Source organism: Haliotis rubra, unplaced genomic scaffold (assembly GCF_003918875.1).
Source record: "Haliotis rubra isolate DU_JTF1 unplaced genomic scaffold, ASM391887v1 Scf132, whole genome shotgun sequence".
Classification (NCBI taxonomy): domain Eukaryota; kingdom Metazoa; phylum Mollusca; class Gastropoda; order Lepetellida; family Haliotidae; genus Haliotis; species Haliotis rubra.
Genome location: NW_025765248.1, coordinates 1,367,746 through 1,386,372, shown reverse-complemented (window position 1 = coordinate 1,386,372; position 18,627 = coordinate 1,367,746). Strand labels below are relative to the sequence as shown.

Genomic DNA, 18,627 nt, shown 5'->3' with positions numbered 1-18,627 from the left:
ATCTTTAAAGGATAGAATTACTATTCATCCATGGGCTTAGCATTCAGTACAGCCTTGTAGCAAGGCTACCTTACCCCTTTCAAACAGACTTTCAGAACCTGACCGAGTAATCCTGTTAGTCGTCTCTCACGATACAAGCGTGGGCTACTCAAAACCTATTCTGTTCCGGATCTCCACGGCTAAGAGACAGACGGACAGTCTATTTACCTACCGGTGTACGGACATTCCACATCAGGACAAATCCCCACTAGGACATTTCCCCATCTTGACATTTCCCCACATCTGTTTTGTAACCAATAGGGCAATTCCCCACATGCATCACAAATAATGAACAAACACAACCTGAGAGTGTATATATATATTGTATTAATATAGCTAAGAAGTTATATGTGTAAAATTATATAATCAGTTCACTCAGTTTAATGAGTTCATTGTCAGATTGATTAACTTGGAATGGCGAATGTTTTTCGCCAGTGACAACAGGAGCTGCTCTAATGTTCTTCGATTGTCATTGTAGGCTAAACACATGTTTTTCAACTGATCTTGATGATCTCGTGTTGAAGTAGGCAATCAAGTTGTTCTGGAGCACTTTCTTTGATGAAGTCCAAACCAGCTTGTACGTCATCGACAGGTAAGAAAGCAAAAGCATCCACCATGGAAATCACAGGAAATCATTATAAAAACATTCTAATGACCTTACTGACCAACATACCCGTACTATTCCATTACAATTTGTAGGTATCAGGTAGTAGATAATCTGTTCACTGAACCGTAAATGTTGTTGTTTTAAGGTGTCTGCGAACTGGCCGTCTGCGTAATGGGAGGACACCACATACCCCTAATGCACAGATTAGTTAATCCCATCGCCCCTAACAAGTGAATAGATATAATGCACAGATCAGTTAATCCCATCGCATCTATTGTACTACAATGTTATGATGTGTGGGCAATTGTCCTACTGATTACAAAACAGGTGTGGGGAAATGTCCTGTGGGGAATTGTCCTATTGGGGAATTGTCCTGATGGGGAATTGTCCTAGTGGGGAATTGTCCTGATGGGGAAATTTCCATACTCTTAGCTATGACCTCATGTACAGCATTGAAGTATACAATTGGTAAAACACAAGGAATGTGTAAGCTTGCCAGTACAGAATCATGAGAGTTCCTACACATATTACACAAGATGATCTGTCGTAATACTGATTGTAGTGTAGACTAACGCTTAGTCTCTAAATATATATAATTTTCATAGAAACTAATAAACCCATTTAAATTGAAAAGGAGCCCCAGTCAGATGGGAAATTCAAAACCTGAGGGAATGTAGGCTTGTTTCATTAGTACCGTTTCATTTAGGGCTTTAGCATTGCTTTGTTTTGAGTTGAATAGTTTAGCGGGTCATTACGACAATGAGGAATGACTATTGTGCACCACGGAGTGTACAGTGTCACGCGTAGTAATATGTCTTTAAAACGAATATTATTGGTTATTTAAACATGGTGACCGAGAATGGACATCACTCTACCAACTTAAGTTATGGCCACAAGAAAACGATAAAGCAAAACAAGAAACGAGTAAGTGACAACACCAGACGCGACAGGACGAGACGAGAAAGCGATAAGACGAGATAACATAATCCCCATTTCGTGTTATCGCTTTCTCGTCTCGTGTTATCACTTTCCCGTCTGATATCACGGCTTTTTCACTTTTCAGAAAACTCTAGAAACGGGCTTCACACAAATCATCAGTAATGGAATAGAACCCGGCTCTTCGGCATAATGAGAGAATGTTTTAACAACCAGGCTAATTCGCTGTTCCATATTTTCTTTATAGATAACATCATCAACTGAGTAAGTGAAGGTGTTTACGCTGAAATATGAAGAAAACATAAAATGAAAATTATATTTTGAATAATAAATACTGAAAGATGGATACCATATATGTCTTTATGGATACCATATCTATCTTTAACTTGCTTTTTTTTATTACATTCCGACTACGTCGAGAATCAGAACGACGGCGGAAACACAAGTCGTTACGGTCGTCGGCCCAGCTACAATAGGGACGTTACACAGGTATGACCACAGAGAAGAGACAAGTCGAAACAATGACATGTCACGTGCATTATTCAGCAGCTCGTAACGTACATCCATTACTCCCACTTTCTTACTTCCGGCGACATTGTCCGCCCCCAGATACGTGCGCCATACACAATAGGGCGAGAGATGTCTACTCACTGTTGGGGTGGCAGCTGATATTTGTTCATGCAACTGACATAAGTAGTTGTCATCCCAATATCCGGATCTTGTAACAGAATTACGATTATTTTTGCCGATCTCATCGAATTCTTTGACGCCAACTGACGTTCAGCACGTGCCGCACGTGCGAGAAGAAATACATCCACTTGTGCGCACGTGACACTGAATTCCTATACTGTTCCATGTGGAAATACGGCCCGATAAATGTTTAAGATTGTTTTGTGTTTAAATTACAGTGCTACAATACAACACATATGTCGTTAATTTCCTAAATTAACAACCCCACTCAAAAACAGATGTCAATCGATATAATTATGGATTCACATTGTTCATCTCATTCGTATTTACAGATGTCAATGCTAATTTTGTTTCAAAATTCATCACATGGATATTGTTCTTAATGTAAAATAAAGTGTTGACCTCAAATGGCCAAGGTGTCCCCTGACACAATTCTTGACGCTAATGGAGAAAAAACGATAAAAGCATCAACTTGTGCAAGGTTTCACTGACCACGTTTCTGTTCATTGCAATGTGTGAAGCCCATTTTCGGCGTCCCCTGCCGTAATATTGCTGAAATATTGGTAAAAGCGGCGTAAAACATAACTCACTCACTTTGTACCTATATAGGGAATCGAACCCGAGACTCCGCTCACCCCAAAGAGGTGCAATATCACTCACACACTCACTCACGAGACATTCCAACCATCGGCATCCAAAAAACAATATACATAAAAAGAGAAAGTTAATGAGGGTTTAACAAAACGTTTAGGATAGAAGCTTATGAGTTAGTGCGTGCGTGCGTGCGTGCGTGCGTGCGCGTGTCGAGTACCTGGCAAATGTAACAAGTACATCTATTATCGATCTTCAGCTTTCCCTTCAGACGCTCTCTTTGGGATGCAACTTCTACACTACAACTCCTGACTGCAATATCTGCCCCTGGAGTGAGTGAGTGAGTTTAGTTTTACGCCGCTTTTAGCAATATTCCAACAATATCACGGCGGGGACACCAGAAATGGGCTTCACACATTGTGCCCATGTACAGAATCGAACCCTGGTCTTCGGCGTGACCCTTAACCATTAGGCTACCCCACCGCCCCTGTGTGGAAGAGGTCTACATTGGTAAAATTTCAGTAGTGTTTTAGAATCAGCATTTCAATCACAATGACCCTCGGTGCATTATATGTATGTGTTTACAGCCCTGACCATAGCAGTGATGACTAGATGGTTTTAATGACATTGTATAATTTGAGTAATTGTGTTGCTAATTTCTACTAAGTGGGCGCGGATATATGCTCTTGCTTTCATCTATTGGACTGCGTAGTTCCGCAGTCACCCATGGCGTAAAAGAATATTTTATATGAAAATATATATGACAAAGCCCTTCTAGAATCGTTAAATACTATCTGCTTAAGCACATATAATAAATCACGTCATCCTCGCAAATATAATGTGACTAGAAGAATGTGTGAAAAATGTCCAAAACACAGTTAGAACATGCATAAACAACTATAGTTACTTGTATAATAATTATACATTTATATAGAAACCAGCCTACTTCCTTCTCACAATTCTGGAGTTTGATACTACGAAACACGAGGTGTTCTCGTTTTATGTACACGTGTAGATCAGGGTTAGAATTGGTCTCCAGCAACCAATGCCTGTTGTAAGAGGCGACAAACGGGATCGGGTGGTCAGGCTCGTTGACTTGGTCGACACATGTCGTCGTATACCAGATCGATACTTATGATGTTGATCACTGGATTGTCTGGTCCAGACTCGATTATTTACAGCCCATCGGAATATAGCTGGAATATTGCTCAGTGAAGCTTTAAATAACAAACAAAAACACCAAAAAATCTCCTTTTTTGGTCAACCTTATACACACCGGAAAAGGGCCTGTCTGACGACGCTTAGTCATTAGGCGATTTAAAAAGCATTGAATCACGACAAATCTGTCTTAATTAATGCCTCTTGTTGGATCCTTTCATCTGTTCAATTGTATGTGAAGTATTCAACTTAACTGGTAACCGGCTGACCCCCATCTCCCATCCCTGATCATCGAGGTTTCATCCCATATCGCGCCTACACACAGAACCAGTCACAGTTGGGCGCTCCGTCTCGCCTTCAGTTGGCTCGGGACTACGTCGTCGCTTCGTGTATGTATGATTCCCAGCACGCCTTGATAAGGATGGTCGTTATGTTACCTTGATGGGTATTATGCTTCGCAGACAATTGCCTCATACAGGTGATACAACTTTCACCCCCGATCCCATGCTCGCTCGGCTGTCTCTGGAGCAGTGCGTCGCCGCACGGACATCGCCAACACAGTCTTGTTGAATTTGGTCGGGAGCGTCGTCAAGGGACAGTGAGTGAGTTTAGTTTTACGCCGCTTTAAGCAATATTACAGCAATATCACGGCGGGGAACACCAGAAATGGGCTTCACACATTGTACCCATGTGGGGAATCGAACCCGGGTCTTCGGCGTGACGAGCGAACGCTTTTACCACTAGGCTACCCCACCGCCCAAGTCAAGGAAGAGACATTCCATGTTCGTTATTATAATTGTTTAAGGTTACTGTATATGTCATAAAGATCAGTCATTATTAAGTTACTATTAAACATCATCTCACACACACACACACACACACACACACACACACACACACACACACACACACACACACACACACACACACACACACACACACACAAAAATATATACATAAATAGAACAGTTATATGTAATTCATATATAGTATGACCAGAAATTATTGAAATTTTAAGGAATATCTTTAATTGGATTTCTAGTATTAACAACCTTGACCAGCTATCAAGTGTTTGGTTTCATTCAAGAGAGACAACTCCGTTAATCCTTTTTCATTAGTTTGTGAAGAGTTATTCCCCTTTGTTTACTTGCTAGCAGACGACATTTTCAGTGATCCTCAGTATGGATGATTTAGAGAAGTGAAAGTTGATTTTAGAGTATTATAACAAGGACATCAGATCAGCTAAAGTGATTTCAAGTAGAACAGGCATCCCTTTGTCCACTGTTTATCGGGTTTTGAAAAATATTGCAAATGGATATGGCATTGAGCACCAGGGAGGCACAGGTAGGCCCAGAAAATTGACTGTCGATGACAGGAGGTGGCTTGGTATTGTTGTTTCTAAAAACAAACGAAGGAGTTTAGAAAACTTAAGGCTGGATATAATTGATAGAGGAACTGTGGCTGTCTGTAAGGAGACAATTAGAACTGAGCTGCATATGCAATGGGTTGGCAGAAAAGTCGAGGAATTCCATCATCGATTATGGAACCTGAACAAAAGGAGCGAAGGTTGAAATGGTGCTAACAGCATAGAAATTTTAACTGGGACAATGTGATTTTCTCAGATGAAAGTTCTGTGTGGCTGTTTCCTAATACACTGAAATTCTGGACGAAGCAAACTGAAAAACCTTTGTATCAGCGCCCAATGTACAGTCCGAAATTTAACATGTGGGGTGGCATATCTGTGTTAGGGGCAACGCCCCTCTTTGTATTTGAAGGGAATATGAAAGTGAGCGGTACACAGATATTCTCGAGGGACATTTACTTCCATCTGCTCACGTGTTCTATGGAAATACTTTGGATTTTCCAGCAGGAAAACGACCCAAAACATCGTTCAAAGCATTCACAGGCCTGGTTTCGGACCCAAAATATTACATTATTAGATTGGCCAAGCTATAGCCATGACCTTAATCCAAAAGAAAATGTTTGGGGACTTATGAAGGAAAGTGTCAATAAGAAAAATCTGACAAATATTGCTGAAATGAAAGAAGAGGTGGTCCGATATTGGGACAGCATATGGACCACGACTTTCTAACTTCTTTGATCAGTAGCATGCCCCGCCGCATTGAAGCTTGCATTGCTGCCCATTATGACTTGACAAAATACTAACTGTTCACCTGTCTTTGAATCTGGAGCTATGTTCTGCTAATATTCACATTTAATACGTGAGTAATGAGTGAAATATAAAAAGAAATTTTACAATATTAAATTCTCAATAATTTCTGGTTGTACTGTACATACTGATGTAGAACAGTAACTTAATAAACTACCCCTACTGAAGAGAAGGTTTTTTTGAGTGAAGCAGGTTATTTAATGTCAATGCAGATATTTTGAAAGTATGGGGAAGTATTCGAGGGGGGAGGGGTGTGTCACTTTGTACATAAAATTTACGGGGGTCGAGAGGGGGTAATTCACATTGTACATGCTTCTCCAAAGATAACCATCATCACCCCCCGCTAGCCATAAATTATGGACGGTCCCTAATGATGATTCAGCTTCCAAAGATGCCTTGGCTGGGTGTTCATGCACACGGTGAAACAAAACATCCATATTTTGATGTAATGTGAGACATCAAAATCCTGCGCTTGCCCACCTGTATAGTCTAAACATCTTCTCGAAAGTTTCATGTCATTCTGGCTGCATAGTCTATAGCTGCATGTGCGATGGGCTAGCCTAGTGGTTGGAGCGTTCGCTCGTCACGTCGAAGAACCAAGTTACATTCCCCACATAATGTGTGAAGCCCATTTAGCTGTGTCATAACTCGAATATTCCTAAAGGCGGCGTAAAACTAAAGTCACTCACTCGCTGGAGCTGTTCAAGAAGATTCCATATTAAACATGACTCCCAAGCCTGTACACCATGGTGTTTGCCAGAGTATTACGTGACGTGGGATCCTGCGTATTGGACTCGGCAATGCTGTAAAATGCTCCCACAATATTCCAGTACGAGTTACAGCCAACGTAGTGTTTTTCAAACAAGTGTACCCTGAATCCAAATAACTCCACTTAATACAATAAGCAATTTACGTTTTCTCACTGGAAACTGCAGTCGGCATCGTAATCTCTTGGATTACATGTATTTAGAATGCATAATGGAATTATTTTTTGACATTATATTTAGACTTTAGTTCTTCGGCACACAGTTGTTACTTTTACGGGCTAGTGTAGCAGTTTCAGCGTTACTGGTGACGAAAAAGACGTGGGCTCGACCCGCTTGTAAAACCAATTTGAGGTGAGGTGAAATTTGGTTTAACATCGTGCTTGAGAATATTTCGCTCATATGACGACGTGCATGCGTGTGAATGTGTATGTGCGGCTGCTTGTACTAGCCCAGACTTAAGCTGGTTTTATAGTGCTAGCCCACTGAGATACCACGCCGCAGTGACGCATGAATACCCCACTCAGTCACATTATACTGACTCCGAGCCGACCAGTCTTGATGTATCCATTAATGCCGAGCGCCAGGCAGGGACCAACAAGTACCATATTTTAACGTCTTTTGGTATGACGCGGTCGGGGATCGAACTCGCGACCTTCCGGGCGGACGCTCTAACCACTACACCACGGAGGCGGTCACTGAGAAATAAGCATATGCAGGAAAGAATATTTTGTGATGCACAATACCACTCGCAGTTAGTTGAGTGAGTGAATGAGCCCAGAAATGGGCTTAACACATTGTACCCACGTGGGGAATCGAACCAAGGTCTTCGGCGTGACGAGCGAACTCTTTAACCACTAGGCTACCCCACTGCCCCGCATTAGTTGAACAGGAACAACTACATACTGTTTCGGTTTTGAGTTGTGGAATATGGACTCATCCCCTGTTTAGGGTACTAGGGTACGTTTCTGTATTTTGACTTTGTTGAGGTACATTTCTGTACACAGAAACATACCTGGGGTACATATCTGTCGTACCTTTGCCACCAACAACCCTTTCAAAAGTCAACACTTTAATATGAACAAGTCAGTGGGTCTTCACTGATACAACAGCTGCTACCTGTCACTGAAGGATATTTAGTTTAATAATTTGACTGACTGACTGACTGAGTTTGGTTTTACGCCGCTTTTAGCAATATTCCAGCAATATCACGGCGGGGGGACACCAGAAATGGGCTTAACACATTGTGCCCATGTGGGGAATCGAACCCGGGTCTTCGGCGTGACGAGCCAACGCTTTAACCACTAGGCTACCCCACCGCCCTAATAATTTGAGCGTTCCTTTTTCTGGAGTATTGTATTAAGACGAATTTCCTTTTATGTTATTTTGTTATTTGATATCGGGTACTGACAGAACACTGCACCAAATACATGTGAGTAAATCAACGTAGACTAACGTATATTTTCTGGAATACATAATCTTTGAGCCCTAGCGAGGCTTCTACAATATAGGAAAGGGCGGTGGGGTAGCCTAGTGGTTAAGACGTTCGCTTGTTGCGAGAAGGACCCGGGTTCAATTCCCCACATGAGAGCAATGCTTGATGCCCTTTTCTGGTGTCCCCCCAGATATTGCTGGAATAGTGACAAAAGCGGTGGGGAACCTTACTTTCACTGCAATATAGAAAGAGCTGGGGGCGGTGCAGTCTGGTGCGGGGATTGTGACTATACACGCAGTGATGAAGCACGTCATATCAGCATGGTGCAGTGTGTGAAAGAGCCACTGTCCCGCTAGCCCGTGGCTAGTAAAAATCCTGTCGGGCCACCGTATCTCCACAGCCGCTGGCCCGACTGGCTAGTGAATTTTCATGGGGTCATTTCCTAAATAGATCACTCTCTCCAACTTGTTCAGTTATATTACACTTTTAAATCATGCAGTATTACGGCCTGATATAGATGTTCATGATATTAGGTATCCATCTTGACGGACGCCCCTTAACCTTGGTTAGAATTGGTCCCCAGCAACCCTTGCTTGTCGTAAAAGGGGAGTAACGGGATCAGATGGTCAGGCTTGCTGACTTGGTTTACTGATGTCCGCAAATCCCAATTGCGTAGATCGATGTTCATGCTGTTAATCACTGGATTGTCTGGTTCAGACTCGATTATTTACAGACCGCCAACATATAGCTGTGATAGTGCTGAATAAGCAATAAACCAACCAACCAACCAATCAAACACTGCATTTGTGTTTCCAAAACAAGGAAACGAGAAAGAACGAAACATTATGTAACTTGAACTCATTTATTGGACGTTCATTATGCCTGGGGTATACCCAGTCCTGACATTCTCGTCAGAGCAGTACAAAATAAATTAATAAACTGTCAAAAATATACAACTCGCGTGATTACACGTCAGGAGCACCCGTCAAGTTTGACAAAACTCGAAAAACTGTCCAAGTTCGAGAATAATATACAATAATATGGATGAATGCAATATTTGCATTGCAAGTGTGCATCCAGCACAAGGGTTAAGGCACCTTGCATAAGGTCAGATCAGTGCATGGGGGGAAAACATGAGCAAATCAGATTCCAAACCGGTTCGGCGATTGCCATAACAACAATGACGTATTCGTGACTTAATCATGCATATTCAATTAACAAAAGTTCCAAATTTACACAAAATGAAAACTATTATTGATTGCTTATGAAATGTATGAGCAATTGTCGTACGATAAAACATAACGGAAAGAGGTCTCTCGTGAAAAATAAGGGAAAATGTCTTCTTTCCATAAACATTAAGAAACGAAAAACTGTTATTGCTTTTTTTCATTGCATATAAATCAACGAAAAAATATCTGTTAAGAAATATTATGTTTCGACATGGGTTTGCCAAATAACTGAGGTATACAACGAACCAAGCATAAAAGCCCAGTGGTCCCGCATTGTGCTTAGAATAAACAAAAGTATCGCTTCGTTAAGTGGAGCAGTCATATTATGTGCTATTATGCAACATGGGCTGAACAGATTGAAATAAATGAAAATTGGTTTCACGTGGCGATAATATGAAATGAAAATGAACTCACAACCTTCACAAATAAAAATATTCTTGACATCAAGATCATTGAAACATTTAAGAAAAAATATTTCCTGGTTATTGAGAGGGAAGGGCATGTTAAGAAACATTTGTTTGAGATCAAGACCTGGTGATAGAACCAAAAAACACATGACTGTTTCCTTGATTCGTTATTTCAGTGTCTAACATCGACTCTTTAACAATGCTTTGGTTACTGCAGAAATTATTTCAAAACATGGGAAATGTAAAACGTTTTAAGGTGTCAATAGAAAAGTTAACGAGTCAATATATCGCTCTTCCTATGCTATTCTCTGTTATAAACAGTTGGGTCAATGTAACAACAATATCAGGGACGGAAACAACATGAAATATATTTTGTTCTGATTTCCGTGGAGTCCCATTTGGCACGTATGGTTGTTTAGGTCGTTAATTACAAAGGAGCGGTATATATTGCTATGTACATTGAACAGCAGCGCATATTGATCAGTGCTATGGTCACTACCGTGACAGCACCGTAGACGTATTTACAATTGCATAAATCTTACATTTACGCCAGGCTGGTGATAGTCTTGGAAGTGACGCATTAACTGCAGTGTTCCATTTGAGACAGAATCCAGCATCATTCTAGCAGAATGGCGTCAATGTCACTTCCGGGAATATGGCCGCTATACCACATCCGGTGACGAAACGCCATGATTGGCGTCGAAACACGACGATGTCGTGACAGCCCATGTGGAGGCAGGCAAGGTTGATTCACGTCGATGACTTCTCCAGCGTCCCTAGCTGGGGGAGACGAGGGGTGCGCACTGTGCGGGTACAGGGAATGTGAACGTGTGGCACGACAAGCCACACTCGACGCTGCTGGGAGTTATGGGAGTGCAGTCCTGCCCTGTGATGGAACTTCGGCGAACACGCGCTGTGCCGAGTTCACTCTCGAAGTCTTTGAGCTGGCGCATGAAGTTCAGGTTGGGGTCGATGACGCTGCGTCTCTGCCTGACGTGTTCGTAGGCATGTTCGAGGGCGAGGTTGTTGGTGGACATGAGGTAAGCGAGGCAGATTGTGGCTGATCGACTGATACCAGCATGGCAGTGCACGAGCACCTTGCCGCCACTTGTTCGGACTGAATCTGAAATGAGGCAAATTTAGTGAGTACATTGTTCAGAACAATCAAGCAACATAAAAAAATTTGCGCAGTGCGTTGGTGATTAGTATGCAGGTTATTTGACTGTCACCGGCCCAAATCATATGATTAGATCACTTCAGATCATTGATGATAAGCCCAGTTTGCGAAAAGAGTGAACGAAACGCTCCTTAAGACTAATATGGAGTACGATAGAGCCAGTCCTCCACGTGATCACAACCTGGGATACAATAGCACAGAAAACTATACTTCTGGTTGCTGTTTTAAATCCTAATCGTCCTTGAATACGAGACACTTTTTTAATCTTTTTAAAAATACTTTTTTATCCATAAAAAAAGTGTCATGTAGCCATGTTCGTCTAGTCCATATGCCTTTCAATGCCTTCCTAATCGTCCTGTCTAAATATCAACTCTAATAAATGAAAACACTTACCGATGAAGTCGATGGCCTTGTGGAACCACGACAGAAGGTCAGCGCTCGAATTGTCCTGAACGGGGATCTTCATGTACCGGAAGTCAGACTCGAAATGGTTCTCACAGGAAGTCGAAACGTTCAGGATGGCGGTGAAGGACAAACGGGTAAGAAGGTCATGGTCAGCAGCGTGCCTGGCGTCACCGAGGTAAAGGTGAGGAAGAATTTCCACGGGTCCGCTCTGAAAGAAACATTAACAGTCAGCACAAGCGAACATTCAAAACGCGATCAAAATATCAGCAAAGGGCACTAAAGGATACAGCTCAGTTACAGGGTGGGTACGTGTGTATATACTCTTACACACGAAGGAAATGAACCATGTGTTCGGTTTTACAGCCATGTCACGATCTTTTTCCTTTTAAAAGGCGTATACAGCAATACATATCAACGACCAGCTTGGGAGAACTAGACGTTAAATTAGTTGTAAACCCTATACAATTCAGCTCAACATTCCGTAACGGGTTAGTTGAGAGAGCTATAGAGACGGGTTAAAAGACCAATCCTACATTTCTCAAAAGGCTTTATCCGACGTCTAGCGCAAAGGAGTGGGCAAACAAAGTTGCCTTATTTCGTCTTAGGTTTCTACCCGATAAGACCTGCATTTTGTCAACAAACAGGTGCCCCGATTGTGGGATTAGTCTGTATGCATGTCACACCAGGAGGTTGCACAGTAGGCGGTTTTCATCGACTCATCTTGTATACATAAGGCTCTTTCGGATTATTGTGATTGTCGATGAGAGCACATTTCGTCAGAATGTGTACATGGCATAAACTCAATCTTGTTTGATGACGTAGATGCACTGGCAAATAAAGTTAAATCTGAGGTTATTCTGAATACGTTCCAGTCCTGGGATATGCAAAACGTTAAAGGATACGGGTCGTTAAAGAATTAATTAAAAACATGAGCAAGTGGAACAGCCAGCACGTGTTTTTCCTTTTCACAAGGCTTGATATTTGTTTTTAAAAAATCTGTTTCTACGAATCCATCAATGTAATGAGGTAAACCGAGGTATTATTCCACCTTTTAGAAATTAAGTAACAATTTGCAAATAAATGATCTATTTCAAATTGTGTTGAAAAGCTTTTTAAAAGCATCTTAAGCACGTCAAAAGACCACAAAATTAAACAAAATTATTTTAAAGTAAATTTGTTTTTTCACCGACCTGGGTGCCGTTGTACAAAGGCGATCTTAGCGCTAAGGTGACCGTAACTCCCATACTTTAACATAGACTTAAGGTAGCCTTAGCGCTAAGGTTGTTTTGTACAACGGCACCCTGATGATTTTCCTTATACCTAGCCATCCTAGCAATGCTAAAGCCTTAAATGAGACAAGTCTGAATCTCCCATCTCACTGGGGCTCCTTTTCAATTTAAATGGGTTTATTTGTTACTATCAGAATTATATATATTCAGGGACTAAGTGTTAGTGTAGTTTTATGCCCCAGGCCCTGTTAGCACCATTCCAGCAATATCACGACGGGGGACACCAGAAATGGGCTTCACACGTTATACCAATGTGGGGAATCGAACCCGGGTCTTCAGTGAGATGTGAGAACGTCATTACCATAACCCTTGTTATTCAACATCGAAGCCTTATGTCTAGAGACAGTACAGTGCTGTATCCACGTGTTTAAATGCGCTACAAAGCACCAGAAGCAGCTATGCAGCCTATGTGAGTATAATTATTCCATCAGGGAAGTGGGCGATTTTAACCTCATTTCACAAATAAACACGGAACATGTAAATATTTACAGATTAAAAGGCTTGGTGAATGGGGAAACGAGCTACCTACTTAGCGGGGATTCTTTCACCGGGAGCGTCGGGAACTGGTTCGTTTGTCATGAAATAAGCTATATAAGTAACAACATGACGCTTGTGTATTGTTTGAAGTTAAATATATGCAGATTTGTAGATAAGTCGGGAAATAGGACAGACAGGCTTGGCGCGTGGCCAGAAACCCCAAACCTTCTCCACTATAACTAAGTGCGAGCACTAAGCATATGGCATGCTGCCAGATATTCGCGGTATAATTATAAGTGCGTTTATCTTCTAAGCCGAGCGTTCCGCTATCATCGACGTGAGAGGCCTCTGTTACTTGTTAACTGCTGCAACTGTTAATTATAAGTGAATGAATGGTCTTATACACACAACGTGTTTCCGATAGTTCGCGCACAATACGAACAGTACAACAGTGTAAGGAGCAACACGTGGGCGCCAGGCATTTAGGCATACGCCATGTGTTTAAGTAGAGGCCACGGATGGCTACTCAAAATAAATTGGAAACCGGAAATAATTCTGGCAGCGGAAACCGGTCTATGTAAATAATATTGTACCTCCGTGACGACTTTTGGATGCTCTTGTATCATTATCTTGTCCGACAAGTTTCCCCCTAGCCTGTAGCAATGGAGGCTATTTCCTTGCAATTAATAGCGGAAACTGTAGCATTCCTCAATCTTTCAAGTTCAACATCCGCCGTCGGAACGGAAGTGATCCAACGCACGTGCTGTCAGCGACTGAAGTGGAGAGGATACGCTGTGATTGACGATCCGGTTTACGGGAAGATGGGAGGGTGGGAAAAGGTTGAAGGCAAACGCAAACATACTGTACCGGTGTTCCGCCTCTGATCGGGAAGAGCGATAAGTCGCACGGTCACTTAATAATACCCGTTTGTTTTAGCCGAACATTTGCGCATTTGAGGTGAAGGCGAACTACGAACTAAAACAAATTCCTCGTCGCACACTCTGATCAGTAGACTAACGTTTAGTCTATGAACATGTATAATTTTGATTGTGACAAATAAACCCTTTTGAATTGAAAAGAAGCCCCAGGGAGCCCAAAGATTGGGGAAATCTAGACTAGATTCATTTAGGGCTTATCATTGCGGGGAGGGCTAGGCTGAAGGGAAAATAATATGGTTCAGTGACTGTGAGACTACATGTATATGATCAATGAAGAATCTAAACGTTGTTTTGAAAGGTTGCGGGGTGGAGTGGCGCTTAGTAACTGATCGTAACCAAATGGTACTGGCAACATTGCCACAGTAGGCTCTTAATAGTGAGTGGGGTTTTACGGTGCTTCTTGCAATATTTAGCAATATGACGAAGGGGAACACCAGAAATGAGATTGCATTTGTGGGGAATCGAACCGAGGACTTGGCGGCGGCGATACTTGTGAGCAACTCTACATCTTATCCTTGGTCTAGTCGTCGGGCGCGATCTTACAATACACGGTAAGGGTTGCAGCGGCAGCAAAATTGAGTGAGTGAGTTAGAATTAAAGTCAAATCGGCAATCTTTCAGCCATATAGTGACGAGAAGAGTTTGGTTAACTATATAAGAAACATGCCAAAAGGACAGTAGAAAATTAGCAAGTTATCACTTGAGTCTAAAACTACCTTGAGGAAAGGGAAATTTGATAACATTCCACAACACGTGACAATTGAGTTGTGCTACATCAAACGTCATCAGCATTCATGACGTCATTAAACATACGGGACTTAGTGCCGCGTGGTCATATATACGTGGGATGGATGTGCTTATTGCCCATCCCCAACATTACAAATAACACCAATACAAACGAATCATGATCTAGAGTATTAAGACTTAGATCTTGACGCGGTAATTATTTCCTTGTGTGAAATGAAACTCAAACTGGGGTGAATGAGTTTAAACGTCCCATCGACATCTGAACGATATCAAACACCTTAATATAAATGTTTGAGTTGCGCTTTACGCCGCTTTTAGCAATATCACGGGGGGGGGGGGGGGGGGGCATCAGAATGGCCTTAACACGTTGTACCCACGTGGGGAATCGAACCCGGGTCTTCGGTGTGACAAGCGAACGCTGTAACCACTAGGCTACCGCCGTCAACCCCTAATATGAATGAGAGGACGTTTTGACTGATTAGTTGCCAAACTACATTTTAAGACCCTCCTCCGTGGTGTAGTGGTTAGAGCGCCCGCCCGGAGAGCGGAAGGTTGCGGGTTCGATCCCCGACCGCGTCATACCAAAAGACGTTAAAATATGGTACTTGTTGGTCCCTGTCTGGCGCTCGGCATTAATGGGTACAACAAAAAACTGGTCGGCTCGGAGTCAGTATTATGTGTCTGAGTGGGGTATTCATGCTTCACTGTGGCATGGTATCTCAGTGGGCTAGCACTATAAAATCAGCTTAAGTCTGGGCTAGTACAAGCAGCCGCACATACACATACACACGCATGCACGTCGCCATATGAGCGAAATATTCTCAAGCACGACGTTAAACCCAATTTCACCTCACCTCACTACATTGGACATGGTGTACATGGATGTTGTAATACTTACATTGTTTGGTGTGACGGACGGCAGTGACAGAGTAAACAGACTAGCCGACAAGACTTGAGGGGTGGACTTGGGACACACCACCAAGGATGGGTAGGCAGAACGGAACGCTGTGAAACCGCCTAAAAAGGAAAGAAAAACATGGTGGTGATCGTTGTTTTTGTACAATCACACTCAGTAATAATGGATGACGTAACGGCTTTATGTACAGTCTAGCCAACAAAGCCTTGCGGTGATGACAAGCAATGAGTGTCATGCTGTGAACTTTGTCGCGATAAAACCCGATACTTTGGCTCAACAAGCCAAAGTTTTACCACTGGGCTACTGTTCAAGCTCTGGTACATAAATACAACAAATACAACGTATCTGTGCTCAAGGGACCTGGTATGGCAGATTAGTGAGTGAGTTAGGTTTTACGCCGCTTTTAGCAATATTCCAGCAATATCACGGCGGGGAACACCAGAAATGAGCTTCACACATTGTACCCAGGTGGGGAATCGAACCCAGGTCTTTGTCGTGACGAGCGAACGCTTTAAAATAACCACTAGGCTACCCCACCGCCCCGTATGGAAGATTAAAATGAAGGAAGATTATAATTTTAAATCGACTCCTACATAGAGACCACTGAAAAGTTGATCTCAAAAGTATACATAATATATTTATTCTAGATAATTTTGGATTTTTTAAAAACATGAATCCAGATATAGCTGGACTGACTGGTAACTGAAAAGTATCGTATACGATGTCTTCATTTCTACCGAGATCAACCATATCAATGCTGCTTGGTTCAGTGATAACATGACTGACAAGGAAACAGCTGAACAGTCGTGTCGATTTCATCTGTCTATGGCTGGGTCGTAAATTTGTCTATCAGCTAGGGCAGTTTTCGCTTATGACCCAGAAGATACCATTACGCCAATTCGGCGATCTCGCGCTAACGTCGTGTTACATTGTTTCAAACGTTGTCCATCCTCCGGTTGTATAACACGACACGAGGCACACCTTGGAGATGACGTAATTAGTCACTGCGGTCAAGGGCTGTCATTGTCTAATAACCGTGATTAATCCCACATGCGATTAAAGGTCATTATAACTAGGGAGCATAGTCCCAATTTTGGCTAATCAACTTATCCCAGCTCAGTTAACTGTACGAATTACGGTAGTAAATATGAATGTGATGAATATTGTTCAGGATAGTTTTATGGGCATTGTATGCTGAGTTTTCAACAGAAAAAATACCCCCCAATTATTTGGCAAATCTCAGTTTATTCATTATATTCTGTTAGTTGTGTTATTTTGAGTCTGTTCCTGATCTATAATGTGAGTTTTTAATTGGCTGAAAATATTCAAAATAAATAATATGGCTAGGTTCAAAATTAAATTCAGAAGACAACACCACGTCACATTTCAAAATATGCAGATTATGTTTAATTTTAATCTGCAAAGGTATGTAACAGCATGTACAGAGTGTTCCGCGTCAGCGCATGTAGGAAAAATTTACTTCTGAATTAAAAGGTATCGTCCACCTGTCGCTTTAAAACATTCGTAAGAGTCTCGGAGCTATAAGGATATATGATATGTACTCTGTGATCATGAAATATAAAGTATGTAAATGCGTGTTTAATATATGTGCATACATAATCTAATCTACAAAGTAATAAATTATATAAATACATAAATATTTTAGAAGTTCATATTTCTAGTTAAAAGTTGGCTGAGAACATATACGGTAGATGGTCTTTGATGTTGTTAAACAGTTACAAATAATAATCTGACTTTTTTTAGTTACCATTTGACTACCATCAGAAGTTTTTGAATCGAGCCAATAAAAAGTAACACCAAACACGAATCTCACTTATGTACTGATAAGAGCTCGACGATTTTTTTTAACTTTTAAAACTGACCTAGCATTTGGCGTGGCCTAGTTTATATCGCGTGGTACGCAGTCCAACACTCAGAGTTAATCTTACCTGTCAGATAAACCACATGCGTCCGCTCCACCTGTTGTTTCAAACTCTGCAAAATAACATACAGGTTGGAGTCCTTCTCTGCTAAACACAAGTCGCTTGTGTTCTGGTCATAGACAATAACTTCACTGTATTTCCCGGCAATCAAAGCGTCCCTTTCTGAGGCACGAGGTACAATGTTTTCCAGGGCCACAAATCCCCCCGAGCGTCTCTTCACTATCGGTGGTAAATGGACATTGACTGACCCCTCCACGTGAGCTTCGTTGAAGCACATGAACGGCCTTGTGTCCAGCACGAGCATCTTTTCGGGGTCCCCATTCTGTATTTTCCGAGCTAAGTAATCCAAAGATATTGCTTCCATGGTTGTTTGACTTTGTTCACGTCGTCTTGCGTATCTATGTAATGAACCTCATGTAGATGAATGACTATACTTATGAATGAATCGAGATCTGTGTATTTCCGATTCACGTGACTAACCTGTCCAATCTCATTGGTCGATTCAATAACCTGTTAACTACTGCATATGAGGCTACGCGGTGAAATATAATCCCACTGCAGCGACAAACGAAATGCACAAACGTTATAATTTAGTATCAAAAGCTAGATCGAGTGATATTTCTTGTCATGGTATAATTTCGATACTTATATAAAACACGAACAGTACGGAAGTATAAACGTGTTAAGAAAACTTACATACACATCCGCGC

The 18,627-nt window shown here is 41.8% G+C and overlaps 1 protein-coding gene across 1 annotated transcript; it reads right to left on the bottom strand.

The window, feature by feature from the left end:
- Window positions 1-9,238: 9,238 nt before the first annotated feature.
- Window positions 9,239-18,362, bottom strand: LOC124267559 (dual specificity protein phosphatase 1-B-like). Its single transcript, XM_046702505.1, has 4 exons — window positions 17,924-18,362; window positions 15,957-16,075; window positions 11,597-11,816; window positions 9,239-11,149 (listed from the first exon to the last, which is right to left on the bottom strand). Exons 1-4 carry the CDS (start codon window positions 18,279-18,281, stop codon window positions 10,803-10,805), a joined length of 1,044 nt encoding a protein of 347 aa, XP_046558461.1. The 5' UTR covers window positions 18,282-18,362; the 3' UTR covers window positions 9,239-10,802.
- Between the last annotated feature and the right edge of the window lie 265 nt (window positions 18,363-18,627).